Source organism: Chiloscyllium punctatum, chromosome 48, assembly GCF_047496795.1.
Source record: "Chiloscyllium punctatum isolate Juve2018m chromosome 48, sChiPun1.3, whole genome shotgun sequence".
Taxonomy (NCBI): domain Eukaryota; kingdom Metazoa; phylum Chordata; class Chondrichthyes; order Orectolobiformes; family Hemiscylliidae; genus Chiloscyllium; species Chiloscyllium punctatum.
This window is the reverse complement of record NC_092786.1, coordinates 61,500,668-61,520,124: the sequence shown is the minus strand read 5'-3', so window position 1 is coordinate 61,520,124 and position 19,457 is coordinate 61,500,668. Positions and strand designations below refer to the sequence as shown.

Genomic DNA, 19,457 nt, shown 5'->3' with positions numbered 1-19,457 from the left:
TCACACAAAGGATGGTGCGGAAAAAATGAATTGCCAGACAAAGTGGTGGAGGCTAGGCAGCTGGATAGGTATATGAATAGGAAGAGTTGAGTGTGAAATGGGCCAAATGCTAACAAATGCACCAGTGAAAACCAAGACAGGCTAAATTTGACATTATTGGGGTTGAACAGTCATCAACATTCTACAGAGTGACTTTAACAAGGAATCACAGCATGACAATTAGCTGTGGAACCACACTGCAGTTTATGATCAATAAGAATGAGTGACAAACTTTAAGAGGAAGTTGCAATGGATTCCCTCCTGTGTTAATTTTGGTGTGAATAATCTTAAACTATTACTGTAGAAGTAGAAGAGGTGGAGTTCCATTGTAATGATCATGCTAAAACACAACCCTCCTATTTTGTAAATTTAGCAACCTCAGACATGCCCCAATTTTAAGTGTGCTCATACACAATATATACACACACACACATATATTCTGTATCACCCAATTTGTTTCATGAGTTTGTGGGGATTGAGTATTTGTTGACGAGAATTCCAGTAAAATGCAATGGCAGAGCATGGTGTCACTAATTGCCAAAACAAAATCCCAGCTTGAAAGGTAATGGAGTTGAAGCTGATCAATTAAGTTTACAGAAAAATGGGAAGGACCTCAACAATTTTGAACTGTTAAATAATATAGGACTAGATGCTTCAGGACATTGGATCTACGTTACTGTAATCTGAAATTATGGTACAATACAACATTGTACATTGGTTGGCAATAACACAAATCTCCATCCTGAACCAATTATCTATTGCTACGCTTCAGCCTCTGTTATAAATTTGCTCCAATTATTTATTTCTTCCAATGCACATTCCGGGTATTGATGTTTTCTTTCCTGATACTCTCCTGGTATTCCATTACCCAAACTTCACTGTCTCCACCATAGGTCATGTTTTAGACAGCTAGCCTTCAGCACTTATTAATCTGCACTTTTAGCACATAGCACAAAGTGCGAAAGAGATGCTCCTATACAGCACAAGGAACAGCAGTGCAAACAGACTGCAGGAATTTATTTGTATTAAGTTATACTTTTTGAGGTTAGCCCCACTTCACATTGCACTATGCTCTAGTCACCCAACTGAGGCAAGCTGCACAAATCAAAGCCTCTTGTGAATCAATTTAGATTGTGTTATGAATTTCCAGATTTCATGATACTTTCATGCAAAATGTGATTTAATTCTAACAAAATACAGCTTGTGCTTCAAACCCATCACTGAATCGTATGATTAGGAAGGAGCAATCCAACAAAACATACTTACACTGGCCTCGTAAAAAAGCTATGCAATTAGTCTCAATGGACTTCCTTTTCCACAACCCTGCAAGTGTTCTACTTCCAATTATTTAAGTCAATTCCATTTTGCAAGTTTATTGAATCAAGCTTCATCACATATTTAGACTTAAAAATAAACAAACATTGAAGCAGATTCGTATTTACTCACTTTTTGGTGCTTTTCGTTTCAAGCTTCACTTCTGCTTTCTTGTTAAGGTCAGCCAAGCATGTAGACAGATACAACTCCTTTAGATCACTCGATACTGCAGGCATTTTGAAGAAACTCTGGCTTTCAATTAGTTCAGGAGAGAAGTATTCTTTCTTCAATATATTTTATTCTTAACAGCACATGTACACATACACCGTCTGCAGGAAAATAAACAGAAGAAGATCACACCATTTGAATCCATCAGGACACAACAGATCTGACAATGCAGAAAAAAGAACATAGTTTGGGTGAAAATTATTTCCTGACAATCATTCACATACATAGCTAGGGCCAAATACTGACAAAACCTTTACATTCTAACCATAAGAATAATGCGGCCAGCATACCAAATTCATATTATAGCCCAAAACTTAGACAGATGCCACTCAAAGTACAGCCAACTGCACCTTTACCCATTGGTAGGGGAGTAGTGCTCAGTGATCACCCAACAGTAGAAACATTTTGCTAAATGAAACAAATCCGAACAGTTAATAGGAATCAAGATGCAGCATTAAACATCCCCCTAACTCCAGAATATCTATTATTTCATTTTAAAGAAAAATGAAATGTTGTCTCATATCCTTGACTGTAGACTTAAGCAGCAACACTGATAATGCAATGGTATGGGAAACATGCTATATCAATGGGACACTGGGATGAGATGGGAATGAAGAGGGTACAGAGAAATCTTACATCTGAACCACGCAATGCACTCCACGGTGTTTCTCTACTCACAAAAAAAAAAGTGGAGCTTCAGCAGCTTGTGCTTAGAGATCCACAAAATCTCATTTTCACTCTATGTGAGGAATTACCAGTTTCCAGCTAACAGTTTAAGAAATTTGGTGAAAACAAGGCAGCTATGGTATACAGGAAAGACAGTACATTCAGTCAAACCAATGATTTAATATTACATCCAACTGCTTGCCCTAACTGCCCAATTTTAACTGCAATTTACATAGAACACTGAGGATGTGGCCAGAGATTTGATCTCCAAGGACAGTCTGAATAGTCTGGGGCTATATTCCCTGGAGCGTCAGAGGCTGAAGGGTGATCATATAAAAGTTTATAAAATCATGACAGCAAGGATTGGATAAATAGGCAAGGTCTTTTCCCCAGGGTGGGAGTTTCTCCAGAACTAGGGGGCATAGGTTTACGGTGAGGGGGCAACTTTTTCACAGAGAGGGTGGTGTATGTCTGGAATGAGCTGCCAGAGGAAGAGGTGGAGGCTGGTTCAACATTTAAAGGCATCTGGATGGATATATGAATACTCAAATACTGGACTAGGCTAAATTAGTCTATCTGGTTGGCATGGACGAGTTGGATCAAAGGCTCTGTTTGCATGCTGTACTGCTCTATGACTCTATAAACAGACATGGAGCAAATATGTCTTGGAAACAGCTTCCCAATTGAGAGTTACTCAACCGGACAGTTAAACAAGTAAAAAGCACAATATACTGGAGAAACTCAGTAGTTCTGGCAACATCTGTGGAGAGAGAAAGCAAGAGTTAACGTTTCGAATTCGATATTACTGTTCTTCAAAATGATGGATCTGTCCCGAGATGTTATCAGACCCGAGTTTCTCCGGTACTATCTGCGTTTGTTTCAAATTTCCAACATCCACAACGTTTTACTTTCAATTACAACAACTATTTCTTGGCTCAAAATCGCGGATTCGCAGAAACACTTGAAAGCCCAAATCAGCGGCTCCAGATACCGCATCTACAAACGCCATCCAGCCTTGAGCCCCCTGCAGTCGCGCCAACCCAGTACCGGGATGAAGTCCAAATGGGCCATGGGGTCGAGGCCAGGCCCCGTCACAGCTCGTCGGCCCAGGCCAGGTCTAAGACACACCCGGACCGGGATGAGGGGGCTCGATTAGACCCTGGCAGTGACAAGGCCCCGGTTGATGGTAGCTGCCTTCACCGGAGGTAGGGTGAAAAGGTCAGCAGCCAACTCCCGTGCTACCCACACCAACATCACATGACATTATCAAGTGCGCCTGCGCCCCCGCCATTTTAGTGCAGATCAACGTCACTGCACATATATCTTGGTGCAAGTTGAACAGCAGTGCGCTCACATACCGACATTTTGGTGCAGGAGAATATCAGCGCGCACGCGCAGCAAGCCGCTCTGTATTGCCAGGAGTATGATTAGCTATAACAGTATGGGAAGAGGCCATGTAATTTTACTTTCCCTAATGACTACTTAAACATCTCCCATCCTCACTGGCAGCCAGTTTCAAATCGTTCTTACCACATAAAAAGAATGCTTGTCACATTTTCCCCGTCCCTGACTCTTAATACATGTTCACAAACACTTGCACATCAAGCTCACAGAAAGTTAGTTATCTATCTCAATTTCATCATAATTTTGAACACCTCGATCACTTGTCCCCTTAATCTTCACAGTCAGCTTTTCCAATATAACCTTGTTGCTAAACTCCCTTAGTCCTGGAATGATCCCAGTAAACCTCCTCTGCATCCTCTTAAGGACTCTCACATCCTTTGCAACAGTGTTGTCCAGAATGGGATGCAATACCCTAGTTGCAGCACAACTTGAGATAGATCGATAAATAAAGTCACAAAGATTTAGAATAACTTTGTTAATTTTGTGTCCAATATCTTTACTTATGAAGCCCAAGATCCCAAATGCTTTGATAATATTCTCTATACAAAGAAAAACAAAATGCTGAGAATCCTTAAAATAATTTTTTTTTAAAGTTGATTATGCATGATGAATCAGGCTTAATAAAAAAAGTTATAGCAAACAACAAAAAACAAGACTATGAGAAATGGCTGGTAGCTAACATGAATAAGGCACCAAAATGCAATGACATACATTCAGTGTCTGAATGAAGTAGATATGGTATAAAAGGCTGGATAAGGTCTTAGAGCAGACTGAAAGGGGACCTGATTCAGGTATATAAGACGATGAGGAGCTTGGATATGGTGCATAAAAAGCAGCTGTTCTTCAGTTGAAGGGTTATTACAAAAGGCCACAATTTTAAGGTGTAAGGAAGGAGGATAAGAGCCAATTTGAGGAAAATAATGTTCACCCAGAATGTGTCAGGAGATCCGGAATGCATTCCATGGGAGGGTAGAAACCACAAATTTAAAAAGTACTTGGATGAGCACTCCGAGTCATAGAGATGTACAGCACAAAAACAGACCCTTCAGTCCAACTCGTCCACGCCAACCAGATATCCCAACTCAATCTAGTCCCACCTGCAAGCACCCGGCCCATATCCTTCCAAGCCCTTCCTATTCAAATACCCATCCAAATGCCTTTTAAATGTTGCAATTGTACTAGCCTCCACCACTTCCTCTGGCAGCTCATTCCATACATGTACCACCCTCTGTATAAAAAAAGTTGCCTCTTAGGTCTCTTTTATATCTTTTCCCCTCTCACCCTAAACCTATGCCCTTGAAATGTCATAACATTTAAATCTATGGGCTGAATACTGTAAAGTGGGACTATGGTAGATTTAGAGGTATTATTGCTGGTGCAGACTCAATGGGCTTAAGAGCCCTTCTGTGGTGTATGGTTCTATGATCAGAACAAAAGGTAAGGTTGAAGCTCTTGCAATTATCTTCAGCCATAAGTGTTCGAGTGGATGATCAATCCTAGCCTCTTCCATATGTCTCTTGCATCATAGATGCCGGTCCTCAACCATTGTCATTCATTCCACGAGATATCTAGAAACAGCTAGAGGCATTTGATATTGCAAAAGCTCTGGACCCTGATAACATTCTAGCAATAGTATATTGACGATTTGTGCCCCAGAACTTGCCACACTCCAACCAGGCTGTTCCAGTATAACTACAAAACTGGCATTTATGCAACAATGTGGAAATTTATCCTGGTAGGTCCTGGACACAAAAAGCAGGACAAATACAATCCAGCCATTTCCCACTCCATCAGTGTTTTCTTACCCATCCATAAAGTGGTATAAGGGGTCACTGAATGTTATCAATCAGCACTTCATCAGCAATAACCAGCTCGCTGATGCCCGGTTTGGGTTCTGTTAGGGCCACTCAGCTCCTAACCACATTGCAGCTTTGGCTCAGACATGGACAGCAGAGCTGGATTTTCGGAGGTGAGGTGGCAATGACTGCTTTGGACATCACATTTGACCGACTACAGCATCAAGGTCCCTAGCAAAGCTAGAGTCAGTGGGGATCTCTCTGTTAGTTGGGGGTTACAGCTGCTACAGGTCAGACTCCGACGTGCGGTGCTGGGAAGGCACGGTGGGTCATGCAGCGTGGGAGGAGGAGGAGGAGGAGATAAACGGGAAGGGGTGGGGTTGGTGAGGGAGGGGAGAAGGTGATAGGTCAGGGAGGACGGTGGAGTGGATAGATTAGATAGTTGGGAGGTACACCTGGCACAAAAGGAAGATAGCTGCTGGAGGTCAGTCATCTCAGCTCCAGGAAATCTTACACAAGTTCCTTAGGATAGTGTCCTTGGCCCATCCACCCAGTGAAAAAAGCCTCAGCATATCCAATTTCTCCTTATAACTCAAACTCTCCATTTCTGGCAACATCCTAGTAAATCCCTTCTAAACCCTCTCCAGTCTAACAATATCCTTCCTATAATAGGACGACCAGAACTGGATACAGTACTCCAGAAGAGGCCTTACCAACATCCTGTACAACCTCAACATATGTCCTAACTCCTGACTCAAAAGGGGGGAACAATGAAAGCAAGCATACTAAATACCTTAACCACCCTGTCCACGTGTGATGCAAATTTCAAAGAATTATGTACCTGAAACCCTAGGTCTCTGCTTTACAACATTACCCAAGGCCCTACTTTTAATACTATAAAGTTCTGCCCTTGTTTGTTTTACCAAGATGCAATATATTACATTTATCCAAATTGAACTCCACCTACCACTGTTCAGCCCATTGACCCAATTGATCAATGTCTTTGTAATTTTAGATAACATTTTTTACTGTCCATATATCTTGGTGTCATCTGCAAACTTACTAACCCAAGTCTTCTTTATTCTCATCTAAATTATTTACATAAATAACAAACAAAAGTAGATGCAGCACCTATCCCTATGGAACACTGCTGGTCACAGGCCTCCTGTCTGAAAAACAACCTCCACCATCACTTTGTGTCTCCTAACGTTAAGCCAATTTTGTACCAATTGAAAAGCTCACCATGAATCTCATGTGATCTAACTTTACTAATTAATCTACCTTGTCAAAGGCTTTAGTAAAGTCCACGTAAGCAATAACTACTGCACTGACCTCATCAATCTTCTTGCTTACTTCTCAAGAAAGTCACCTAATATTCTTCTAAATTCCCACAGGTACAAGTCTAACCTGACCAGCCATTCCTCATAACATCTGCCCATTCCATAAGGTGTAGGAGCACAAGTAGGCCATTCAGTTCATTGAGTCTGCTGTTCAATTCAATGAGACCATGGCTAATCTGATAATCCTCAACTCCACTCTCCTGCATTTTCAAGACAGTCCTTCATTTCTTTACTGATTGTAAAAATCTCTCTAACTCTGCCTTGACAGCCCTCTGTAATAAAGAATTCCAGACTGACTGCCCTTTGAGAGAAGAAATTCCTCCTTATCTCTGCCTTAACACTTATTCTGAGACTATACCTTCTGATCCTAGATTCTTCCATAAGGGGAAAACAACTTTTCCGCAGCACCTTGTCAAGTCCCCGAAGAATCTTGTAGGTTTCAACAGAGATCCATAGTACTCATGATGTGGTCTTATCAGTGTCATAGAGATGTACAGCGTGGAAACAGAGCTTTCACTCCAACCCGTCCATGCTGACCAGATATCCCAACCCAATCTAGTCCCACCTGCCAGCACCTGGCCCATATCCCTCCAAACCCTTCCTATTCATATACCCATCCAAATGCCTCTTAAATGTTGCAATTGTACCAGCCTCCACCACTTCCTCTGGCAGCTCATTCCATACACGTACCACCCTCTGCGTGAAAACGTTGACCCTTAGGTCTCTTTTATATCTTTCCCCCCTCACCCTAAACCTATGCCCTCTAGTTCTGGACTCCCTGACCCCAGGGGAGAGACTTTGTCTATTTATCGTATCCATGCCCCTCATAATTTTGTAAACCGCTATAAGGTCACCCCTCAGCTTGACTTGAATTTCGCTCGCAATAAATGATACCATTCTATTATTTTACCTCACTACTTGTTATACTTGCACACCAGCCTTTCCCATGTTTCTATAGCAGGAACAGGGTATTGAGTTGAATGATCAGCCATAATGTAACAAAGCTGCTCTTTAACAAGTTTATGTTGTCCTTCCTGGTTTTTTTCCAGAAAGGTCGTAAACAACACACACTCCGAAAAGTCTGGGGTTGAAGTGTTTCAGAGCCAATTTGATAATAGTTAACGGATACTGCCTCAGGTGGAGGGTTTTCAAGTTAAAAAAGCACTTGTACAATGAAAGGGGAGTGGCCAGTTCTCTCAGCTCAGCTTTCTCCAGTTTGGTTTGGTTTTTAGCAGTAGTGTTTTGAAGCTGCTGGACCCAAAGAAGTAGGTCGAGGCTAGTACTCTCTTTCTGACATCTATCCTGTAAGACCCTGTGTTTGATTTTACCTTTTGTGCCAAGGGCTATTTATGGGGATTGTTGCTTGTAGTTGGAGCAGCGTCATTAAGTTGGGATCATCTGTTGGGTTTTTGGAGACGTTAAGTTATTCTGTATTCTGTTGTTTGTGCTGCATTCGGTAATCTTGTAAATAAATTGTTTTGTTTGAAATTAAGTGGTTTGACCAGCGGCATTTCTCCTGAAATATCCACTTTACCACTGGCTTAAAAATAACTAGCAAAGTTAGGGTCTGGGCTACCTTCTTGAAATGTTTTGAGGGGTCTGGCCCGGTCCATAACAGATTGGGGGCCTTTTGCAGGATTTTTTTTAGATTAGATTAGATTAGATTAGATTCTCTACAGTGTGGAAATAGGCCCTTCGGCCCTTTGGCCACACCACCCCTCCGAAGAGCAACCCACCCAGACCCGCTCCCCTACATTCACCCCTGACTAATGTACCTAACACTATGGACAATTTAGCCTGGCCAATTCACCTGACCTGCATATCTTTGGACTGTGGGAGGAAACCGGAGCACCCAGAGGATGTTCTATAGTTTTAAATGGTATTAAGATTGTTGGACTTGAAGGCAGTGAATAGTATGTGCTGGTGTCTTTTGTTCTGGGTGTTGAATTTGTTTAGTTTAAACAGTGCAACGGCTCTTTCAGTCACCGAGTTTTCTGGGGGAGGATGAAGTGACTTTGGGCTTTTTGAAAAATGTGATTATGCCAAGCTGTAGGAATTAGCAGACAAGCTGGAGTTGGAGCTGCCTCCTTCTGTGAGGTAAGGAGATATAATTACAGCAATAGCTCAGCATTTAAATTTGCTGGGAGGCCCATCAGAATCTTTAGAAATGGCTAAAATTCAATTGCAAATTAGGCAGCTTGAGTTAGAGGCGAAAGACAAGGCAAGGGCAACAGAAATGAAACACTTTGAATTACAATTAAAAACAAAAGCAAAAAGAGAGAGAGAGATGGGGAGAGTGAGAGGGAGAGGGAAAAGAGAGGAAGGAAAGGAAGAAAGGGAAAGAATGTGAATTTCAGAAATTGGCACTTAGACAGGAAAGTCAGCTTAAAAGGATGGAGATGAAGGTTGAAGGTAAGCTTAGGTGAGGAAGAGAGTGAGGATGAGCAAACCCATGGTAGCCAAAGGCCTGGTGAGAAACTGTTAAAATATATTCAAGCATTGTCTAAATTTGATGAGAAGGATATGGAAGCCTTTTTCGTCTCATTTAAAAAGTGGCTAAACAAATGTGGTGGCCAGGGACCATGTGGGTTTTGTTGATCCAAACAAAGCTTATAGGTAGAGCTAGTGAGGTATTTGCATTATTATCAGAGGAGGTATCTTGGACATTTGAGGAGGTGAAGAAAGCCATCTTAAGTGCATATCAGCTTGTGCCAGAAGCCTAGAGACAACATTTCAGGGAATCTAAGGAGGACCCTGGTCAAACCTACACTGAGTTTGAAAGGATCAAACAAAGTAATTTTGATAGGTGGATAAGGGCATTAAAAATAGAGTAAACCTATGACGCTCTTAGAGAGACAATTATTTTGGAGTTCAAAAATTCACTTCCTCAAGTAGTGAGAACTCATGTAGAAGAGCAGAGTTAAAACGGCAAGATTAGCAGCTGAAATGGCTGATGATTAAGAGTTGGTCCAGAAAGTAAAGTTTGGCTTCCAGAATAAAATTCAATTGTGAGGGATAGAAATTGGGGAAAAAGAGAAAACCTCACCTGGAAACGGAAAGGTAGATCTCAGTGAAGATCATAAAGCTAACTTAGCACAGGGTAAAAAGGAAATCCTTGAAGGGGACAGAGAAGTTAAGCAGCTCTGGTTTTTACATTACAATAAAATAGGCCAAATGAAATCATGTGGGTTAGGGTGGGTTAGGAAAAACACTGGGAAGCCAGACGTAGGAAAACAGGATAAGCCAGTCAATTCTGTTGAAGTGGTAACAGAAAGCACAGTGGAGGCTAGAAAGCTGCACCAGAATGTACAAGCTGGTAGGAAGTTGGTTAAGGAGCAAGTGTCAGATCTTCTTAAACCATATACATGGGAAGGTAAAGTTTATTCACATAGGCCAGGAGCAGCAGGTAAAGAGGTTACAATATTAAGAGACTCATGGTCCTCTCAATCTGTGATGCTGAAAGCTGAGGAGATATGTACCTCTGAAGGACTATTGCCAGAAAACATACTAGTAATGGGAATTTACAGTGAGACAAGAAGCACTCAATTATGAAAAGTTAGGTTACAGTGTCCAGAGAAAAGTAGGAGTACTGAACAAACTCTCAGCACCAGGGATATAATTTGTCCTTGCTAATGATATAGCTGCCTACTGTGGTTGAAAAGCCAGTGGAAACTCAGGCAACTGAACTATTGCAGGACACAGCCTGGGATTTTCCTGACTGTGTGGTAACGAGTTCACAACGTCACCACCTGATACAGGAGAGACCAAAAAGAGTACAGGTAAGAAAGTTGAAGTAGAATTAGCAGAGATCCTGTTTGATCAGATAGTTGAGACAGGCCAGGAGCAGATAGATGACACAGCAGACGTCTTTAGCTCAGATACATTAACTGAGTTACAGCAGAAAGACGAAAACTTAAAACAATTCTATCAAAAGGCATACACAGAAAAAGAATCCGAATGTATCCCTGAAAACTATTATATTAAAATGCAAAAGGCCAAGAACTAGTTAGAATAAAAATTAACAACTTTATTTCTTAAAGTATAACAAAGAATAATTAACTAACTACAATTTACAATTCCTTCTTCTAACCTATCTTTTACCTTCACTTCTAGATCATGAAGGGCATGGATAGGATAAATAGACAAAGTCTTTTCCCTGGGGTGGGGAAGTGCAGAACTAGGGGGCATAAGTTTAGAGTGAGAGGGAAAAGATATAAAAGATACCTAAGGAGCAACTTTCTCATGCAGAGGGTCGTACGTGTATGGAACGAGCTGTCAGATGGAGTGGTGGAGGCTAGTACGATTGCAACATTTAAAAAGTATCTGGATAGGTACATGAATAGGGGCATTTCTGGGGTTTGTTGCAACTATTTAGAACAGCATCATTAAGTTGGGATGATTTGTTTGCTTTCAGAGAAGTTAAGTTATTCGGTATTCTGTTTTCAGTGGTTTGTGTTTCATTCAGCAATCTTGTAAATAAATTCTGTTTTGTTTAAAACTAAGTGGTTTGATCAGTAGCATTTCTCCTAGAATATCCACTTTACACCAGCTTAAAACCCATCTAGAAAGGAATATGATGATTAGAGATAGTCAACACGGTTTTGCGAAGGGTAGGTTGTGCCTCACAAACCTTATTGAGTTCTTTGAGAAGGTGGCCAAACCGGTGGATGAGGGTAAAGCTGTTGATGTTCTGTATATGCATTTCAGTAAGGCAATTGATAATGTTCCCTATGGTAGGTTATTGCACAAAATACAGAGGCATGGGAATGAGAGTGATTTAGCAGTTTCGATCAAAAATTGACTAGCTGAAAGAAGACAGAGGGTGATGGTTGATGGGAAATGTTCATCCTGGAGTTCAATTACTAGTGGTGTACCACAGGGATCTGTTTTGGGTCTACTGCTGTTTGTCATTTTTATAAAAGACCTGGATGAGGGCATGGAAGGATGGGTTAGTAAATTTGCAGATGACACTAAGGTCAGTAGAGTTGTGGACAGTGCTGAAGCAAGTTGCAGGTTACAGTGGGGCAAAAAGAAGCTGCGGAGCTGGGCTGAGAGGTGGCAAGTAGAGTTTAATGAGGAAAAGTGTGAGGTGATTCACTTCGGTAGAAGTAACAGGAATGCAGCGTACTGGGCTAATGGTAAAATTCTTGGCAGTGTAGATGAGCAGCGAGATCTCTGTGTACATGTACAAAGATCCCCGAAAGTTGCCATCCAGGTTGGTAGTGTTGTTAAAAAGGCATACGGTGTGTTACCTTTTATTGGTAAAGGAATTGAGTTTTGGAGTCACAACATCATGTTGAAGCTTTACAAAACACTGGTGCAGCTGCATTTGGAGTATTGCATACAGTTCTGGTCACTGCATTATAGAATGGATGTGGAAGCTTTGGAAAGGGTTCAGAGGAGACTTACTAGGAGGTTGTCTGGTATGGAGGGAAGGTATTATGAGGAAAGGCTGAGGGAACTAAGGCTGATTTTGAGAAGAATGTTGAGAAGTGACTTAATTGAGACAAAAGATAATCAGAGGTTTAGATAGGGTGAACAGGGAGAGCCTTTTTCCTCAGATGATGGCTAGCACGAGGACACATAGCTTTAAATTGAGGGAGTGATAGATACAGGACAGATGTCAGAGGTAGTTTCTTTACTCAGACTAGTAGGGGCATGGAACATCCTGCCTGAAACAGTAATAGACTCACCAACTTTAAGGGCAATCAAACAGTCATTGGATATCTGGATCAAACAGTCATCTGGATGAAAATGGAATAGCGTAGGATACATAGGCTTCAGACTGTTGCACTGACTTGCAGAACTATCGGGGGCTGAAAAGTCTGTACTGCGCTGTAATGTTCTATGTTAAAACAACTGGCATAAGTAGGGTCTAAGCTACCTTCTTGAAATGTTTTGAGGGGTCTGACCTGGTCCATAACAGTGATCACATTGAATGATGTAGGCCCTTCAAACATGCTCCTCTTGTTCCTATTTTGTTTTTCAATTAATGCACTGAAACACCCAAATCCCTCTGCATTTCACAGCTTTGAAATTTCTCACCATTTAGATGATACTCATTTTTGTGTTGTTCACAATTCTCCACATTATAATCCATTTGCCCACGCACTTAACCCATTTGTAGCCTCTTTATGTTTTCTTCAGAACTTACTTTTGTGTCTATCTTTAAGTCATCAACAAATTTGGCAGACATACCTTCGATTCCTTCATTCAAATAATTTATATGAATTGAGTTGTAAAGAGTTGAGGCCCCAGCATCAACCCTATGGGACACCATTTGTGACATCTTGCTAGCCTGAAAACAATCCATTTATTCCTAGTCTATGCCCCCTGTTAGCCAGTCAATCATTTTTCTTTGTCATTATGTTGTACTCTACTCTGAGCTGTTACTTTCCACAATTATCTTTGATTGATGAGACACTTGAATGAAATTCAACATGTTAATGAGTTTTGAGAAGATTTGTAGTTCAGGTTGAAGTTCTGGATGTAGGTTTGCTTGCTGAGTTGGAAGGTTAGTTTTAAAACTTTTGTCACCATACTAGTTAATATCTTCAGTGAGCCTCCAAATGAAGCACTGGTGGTGTAGCCCGCTTTCAATTTTTATGTTTGGGTTTCCTTGGGTTGGTGATGTCATCTCCTGTGGTGACATCATTTCCTATGGTGATGACCACAGGAGATGACATCACCAACCTAAGAAAACCTAAACATAAAAATCAAAAGCAGGCTACACCACTAGTGCTTCTTTCGGAGGCTCAATGAAGATTTTACCTAGGATGGTGACAAAACTTCTGACAACGAACCTTCCAGTTCAGCCAGCAAACCTACATCCTCAACATGTTCATGTTGTCCATTACTAAAATAGAGAAATTTATAATTAATATATCCATTAAACCACTTCATTTTGTTTTTCGAAGCTGAATAAAAAAAAAATCACAAGGCTAAATCTTACTTTTGGATCACAAGGCCCAGTTGAGGTTTCTTCCCAAATGCACTTCTTTCCTCTTGCGCCACCTTTGAAAACACATTGAGGACAAGCCTTGGACAAACCCTGCCAGTCTACAGCAGAACGTCAGCATAGTTGACTCAGCCAGTATTTATCATTCATTCCTATTTGCTCTTAAGTAGGTGGTGATGAGCTGCTATCCTGATGCCTACAGCCCATTTGCTGTAGGTAGGCCCACAATGCTGCCAGGGAGGGAGTTTGAGGATTCTGACCCAGCAACCATGAGGGAATAGCAATATATTTGAGTAGTAGTGGATTGGAGACAAACTTGCAAGTAAAATACATTCTCTGACTATATTTTATAATTGTATGTTAAATCAGACTGCATACTGAGTATTTGCTATGTCCTGTAGCATAGAGGACTGGCTGGTGGACAGGAAAAAGGGTCAATTCCAGCTTGGTAAGCTGGTACCAGTGGGCTTGCCAGAAAGAGAACTACGAAAGCCATAGCTATTTACAATCAATATCAATGATTTGATAAGGGACCAAGTGTAATGTCTCCAAGTTCACCTTAATGCCTGAAGAGCATTAAGGTGGATAAGTCCCCAGGGCCTGTTGGTATCTACTCCAGGTTATTGAGAGAGACAAGATAGATGATTGCTGGGGCCTTCACCAAGATCTTTGTATTCTCATTAGCCACTGGAGAGATCCGAGAAGACTGGCGATTAACTAACATTGTTCCTCTATTCGAGAAAGAAAATAGAAATAATCCAGGAAACTACAGACCGGTGAGTTTCACATCAGTGGTTGGGAAGCTATTGGGACAGAATTTACGTGCATTTGGAAAAGCAAAACCTGATCAGGGACAGTCAGCCTGACTTTGTGCAGGGCAGGTCATGTTTTACTAACTTGATTGAATTTTTCGAGGAGACGACGAAGGTGATTGGCGAAGGTAGAGCAGTGGATGTTGTCTGCATGGATTTTACTAAGGCTTTTGACAAGGTCGCGCAAGGTAGGATCATCCAGAAGATTAAGGTGCATTGGATCCATGGTGACTTGGCGGTCTGGATTCAGAAATAGCTTGTCCATAGAAAGCAGAGGGAGTGGTGGAAGGTTTTCAGACTGGAGGTCTGTGACCAGTGGTGTTCTGCAGGGATCCATACTGGGACCTCTGTTGTTTGTGATATGTATAAGTGACTTGGATGAAAATGTAGATGGGTGGGTTCATAAGTTCACAGATGATACAAAGATCGGTGGAACTGTGGATACTATAGGAGGTTGTCAAAGGATACAGAGGGATATAGATCAGTTGCAGATATGGCTGGAAAAAAGGCAGATGGAGTTACTACCTGAAAGTGGCCACAGAAGTGGATAGGGTGGTAAAGAAGGCTTTTGGCATGCTTGCCTTTATTGGTCAGGGAACTGAGTACAAGAATCAGGAAGTCATGTTGCAGCTTTATCAGACCTTGGATTAGGCCACATTAGAGTACTGTGTTCAATTCTGGTTGCCACATTACAGGAAGAATGTGGAAGCTTTGGACAAGGTGCTGAAGAGGTTTACCAGAATTAGATATTATGAACTATAAGGAGAGGATAGAAAAACTCAGGTTGTTTTCTCTGGAGCAGCAGAGGCTGAGGTGAAGACTTGACAGAAGTCAATAAAATTATGAGAAGCATAAACAGGGTTAATGGTCAGAATCTTTTTCCCAAAGTTGAAATGTCTAAAACTAAGGGGCATGCATTTAAGGTCAGAGAGGGAATATTCAAAGGAGATGTGTGGTGCATTTAAAAAAAACACAGAAAATAGTAAGTGTGGAACGTGTGCCAGGGGTGGTGGTGGAGCCAGACATAATAGGATCATTTAAGAGATTTTTAGATAAGCACATGAATATGCAAGGAAATGGAGGGATACGGACCAAGAACAGGCAGGAAAGAATTAGTTTAATTTGGCATCATATTTGGCACAACATCGTGGGCTGAAGGGTGCTTTCCTGTACTGTACAGTTCGACGTTCACTGATAAGACCCCGTTGAGCGAGAAAGAAAGCTGTGGGAATGGCCAAAGAAGCTGCAAACAGATATGGACAGGTTGACCAAGTGGGCAGCAACTGGCCGATGGAATATAACGTGGAGAAATACTTCTCTGAAATTTGGATTATGTATTTGATCCTCTGTCTCTCCTTGACAATTTTTTTGGGGGATGGGGTAGGTTATAGCAGACATTCAATGGCGTAGTTACCACTTTTGTGTTATTTCATTACCTATTGGGTGATTCTTCCAACACATCATACTTCCTCAATGCTATAATTAATTACTGAATTCTTCAATATTTCAACACCTTGTATCTCCTCTATCCACATCTCTTCTTATCCCTACCCTCAGCTTACAATTCATATTCCTCAGGCTCCTTGCATTAACAATCTTCCCAAGAAATGGATCCAAAACCTTATCATTCATCTAACTAGCCACACATTCAGCTGTTCAATCCTTCTATTCTTATACTCACTAATGAATGGCACCAGGAATGATCTGAGGTCACTATCTTGAAAGCCCTGTTCTTCAATTTTCTCTATTTAGCTCCCTAAAATTCACCTTTACAGGACCAAATTTCTCTTTCATCTCATGTCATTGGTCCCAGATAGACCATGACCTCCACCTTTTCACAATTCATGGATATCCTCAACTCTAGCACCCAGTAGGCAAAATACCACCCTGGAATCAAGTCTGCAGCTGCAGAAGCACCTGCCTACTCCCCTTACTAACAATTCCCATACCACTATTGTTGTTCTATGTTTCCCTCTTCTCCTCTCCACTCCATTCTGTTGACAAGAAACGGAGCAGAATTAGCCACATAAATACTGCAGCTACACAAGTGGGTCAGAGGCTAGGAATCTTTCAGCATATTTGAATCATATTAACGTATTTACATATTGGGATGTCTTAACATGATGAAAGGAGCAGATTTTTTTTCCTTTTTCTGTAGATGGCAAACATTTAGTGTCCATATTTAACCCAAATGACTGGGTTGCCACCCTCAAAATCAGATTATAAAAAGATTAAGTTCAGGTTTTGACAATCCTACACAAATAAACATCACGGCCATCCTATTAATGATTGGTTTCACCTTATGCTTTGTGTCTTGGCTGCAACTTCAACACGGTGGTTAGCACTGCTGCCTCACAGCACCAGAGACCCGGGTTCAATTCCCGCCTCAGGCGACTCTCTGTGTGGAGTTTGCACATTCTCCCCGTGTCTGCGTGGGTTTCCTCCGGGTGCTCCAGTTTCCTCCCACAATCCAAAAATGTGCAGGTCAGGTGAATTGACCATGCTAAATTGCCCATAGTGTTAGGTGAAGGGGTAAATGTAGGAGAATGGGTCTGGGTGGGTTGCGCTTCGGTGTGGACTTGTTGGGCCGAAGGGCCTGTTTCCACACTGTAAGTAATCTAATCTAAACAAAACAGAGGGTGTTGGAAATGCTGCCATAACTTGGGCAGCCATTTTCACAACATACCTTCAAAATATAGAATCATACAACTGAGACTGTGACATCAAGATACTACAATGACTTAGGCACACCTACTTGTAAAAGGCGCACAATATTATTTAAATACAATGACACACAAATGGTGATTCCCCTATTCAAAGAGGCTTACAAGCAAGTAATGCTGCATATATGTTATCCATACAGAAGTGTAATGAGAAAACATTGATGGATTTTTTTTCCTCAATCCACTGTTGTTCTTTAGTAACAGTCACACAATATTCTTACATTGAACATTTCAGGATTTTGATTGAATAAGGTTATGACACACTGCAAGTTAGCATCCCTATGCATCATATATGTAATGATTCAGACAGTCTGCTTCCACATGTGTAATGACATGGGCATCAATGCCCTGTTCGATCTCTGCAATCTCATCAAGATCTATGTAGTCATTTAATTTGAACTTCTTAGGCACTCCTAATTACTATTAGTCCACCACTGGTGTCTTTGGAATTCATAACCTAAACCACTTTGCTTCTCTTCCTTTTGGATGACCCAAAGATATTGGTAGCTAGCAGGAAGAGAGTCAGGAGAAATGGTTCATTTTCAGGTTGTGAAACTAGTGTGGATCCACATGATCACGAGTAGAACTTTAAATATTCACATACTTATCTTAAATGTGTGAAAGGACAGAATGTACTTTAATCAAAATTTGCTTCTGAAACAAACACAGAAAAAGATGCAAGTTGTGAGGAGGACAGACAATCTGTAGAGGGATTACGGATAGATTAAGTGATTTGGCAAAAAATTGCAGACTCCCACTTCAATAAGTAGAATAGATGTGTTCTCTTGAGGTTTATGAATGTTCATGTATCTTTGTAATTCCCAACCCCAGAACTGGAATAGACAATTCAGAATTGTGGGGAAATGGAGCTGAGGTCAGGGTGAGGTGAGCCATGCTGTCAACGAATATTGCAACAGAACTTACTTTTGCCTTCTGCTATTACCCCTTATATTGCAGCTGGCTGAGGTGCTTCGGGACAGGTTCCAATCACATTAACGGCGCTGTATAAATGAAAGTTATTAACTCCTTACCCAAGATGGCGGCCAGCAGTCTGAGCGCACAACCAGGTCACGTGCACACACACTCACCCTCCGCGGTCCGCTTTTCGCTCGCTCCTGAGACTGGGCCCAGAGCCTCGCCGAGCCCGGCCCAGCCTGAGGGACCTAACGGCGGCCTCCCTGAGCCGCTTACCGAGGTAGGTGCGAAACGCGAACGCCGCATTGACTGAGTTACGGAGGAGAAGTAGGAGGCAGGGCTCAGGCCCCGCGCCCTCTCTCTCTCTTTGGCCGGGCTGGGCCGGTGTGGAGTCGAGCTCGCTGCCTGAGAGAGGCCGGACTCTCGGTGTAGCGCAGGGCCAGCAGACGGTTGAAGCTTTTCCAGGTCACGCTCAGGCGGTGGCCTACCGGATGTGGAAGTTGATCTTTCTCTCGGCGCCTGAAAGGATAATAGACTTCCCCCGGAAAGGCCCCGGGCCGCACGCCCGCCCGCTCGCCACCGGCTTCCTGTGGCTCCAAGGGAAGCGGCTGCTGTTTCTTGGTGTCCAGGAAACAACGGCGACCCCCCCCCCCCCCGGGAGAAGCGGTCCATGTGGCTTCATGGTTGGTTGTGGCCTCCCGGAAAGTAGCATTGCCCATTGCCTCCCTCTCCATTGGACTGGGAGTTAATGAGGAAGGGCATAGAAAGAGTCCAGTGTTTCAACAGGGCTCCCATGTCATAAAGATCTACAGCACAGAAAAAGGCCCAACTCTTCCAATCCCGTTTTCCAGCACTTAGCCTTAGCATCGCAATTGTACATCTACATACATCTTAAATGTAATGAGGATTTCTACCTCTACCATCCTTACAGCCAGTGATTTCTAAATTCTAATTAAACACTGAAAGAATTGCGGATGCTGTAAACCAGAGACGAAAATAGAAAGTGCTTGGAAAACCTCAGCAGGTCTGGCAGCATTTATGAAGATAAATCAGAGTTAACGTTTCGCAGATGCTGCCAGACATGCTTGACCTTTTCCAGCAATTTCTATTTTTGCCTGAGTTCCAAATTCTATACTGCTCTGAAAATTTGTTCCTGCACATCACGTCTAAACATTCCACCTCTAATTTCAAATCTATGCCCCATAGTCCACCAAGGGGAAATATTTCTTCCTGCCTATGTCCTTCATTACATTATACATTGC

The 19,457-nt window shown here is 42.0% G+C and overlaps 2 protein-coding genes across 14 annotated transcripts in view; one reads left to right on the top strand and one right to left on the bottom strand.

The window, feature by feature from the left end:
* Positions 1 to 18,525, bottom strand: part of usp8 (ubiquitin specific peptidase 8) — a 57,385-nt gene extending 38,860 nt beyond the window's left edge. For 2 of the 6 annotated variants that reach the window (XM_072565418.1, XM_072565423.1), the window contains exons 1-2: positions 18,312 to 18,473; positions 1,486 to 1,682 (exon numbers count right to left, since the gene is read on the bottom strand). In XM_072565418.1, the coding sequence (XP_072421519.1) occupies positions 1,486 to 1,589 (104 nt within the window). In that variant the 5' untranslated portion in view covers positions 1,590 to 1,682; positions 18,312 to 18,473. Of the gene's footprint in view, positions 1 to 1,485; positions 1,683 to 3,053; positions 3,211 to 3,238; positions 3,509 to 18,311 lie in introns of those variants that run through there. The other 4 variants (XM_072565420.1, XM_072565419.1, XM_072565421.1 and 1 more) reach the window with 4 other exon arrangements.
* Positions 18,339 to 19,457, top strand: part of gabpb1 (GA binding protein transcription factor subunit beta 1) — an 86,674-nt gene continuing 85,555 nt past the window's right edge. For 6 of the 8 annotated variants that reach the window (XM_072565431.1, XM_072565429.1, XM_072565427.1 and 3 more), the window contains exon 1: positions 18,339 to 18,475. The gene's annotated coding sequence lies outside the window, so the exon portion shown is untranslated. The remainder of the gene's footprint in view (positions 18,476 to 19,457) is intronic. The other 2 variants (XM_072565426.1, XM_072565425.1) reach the window with 2 other exon arrangements.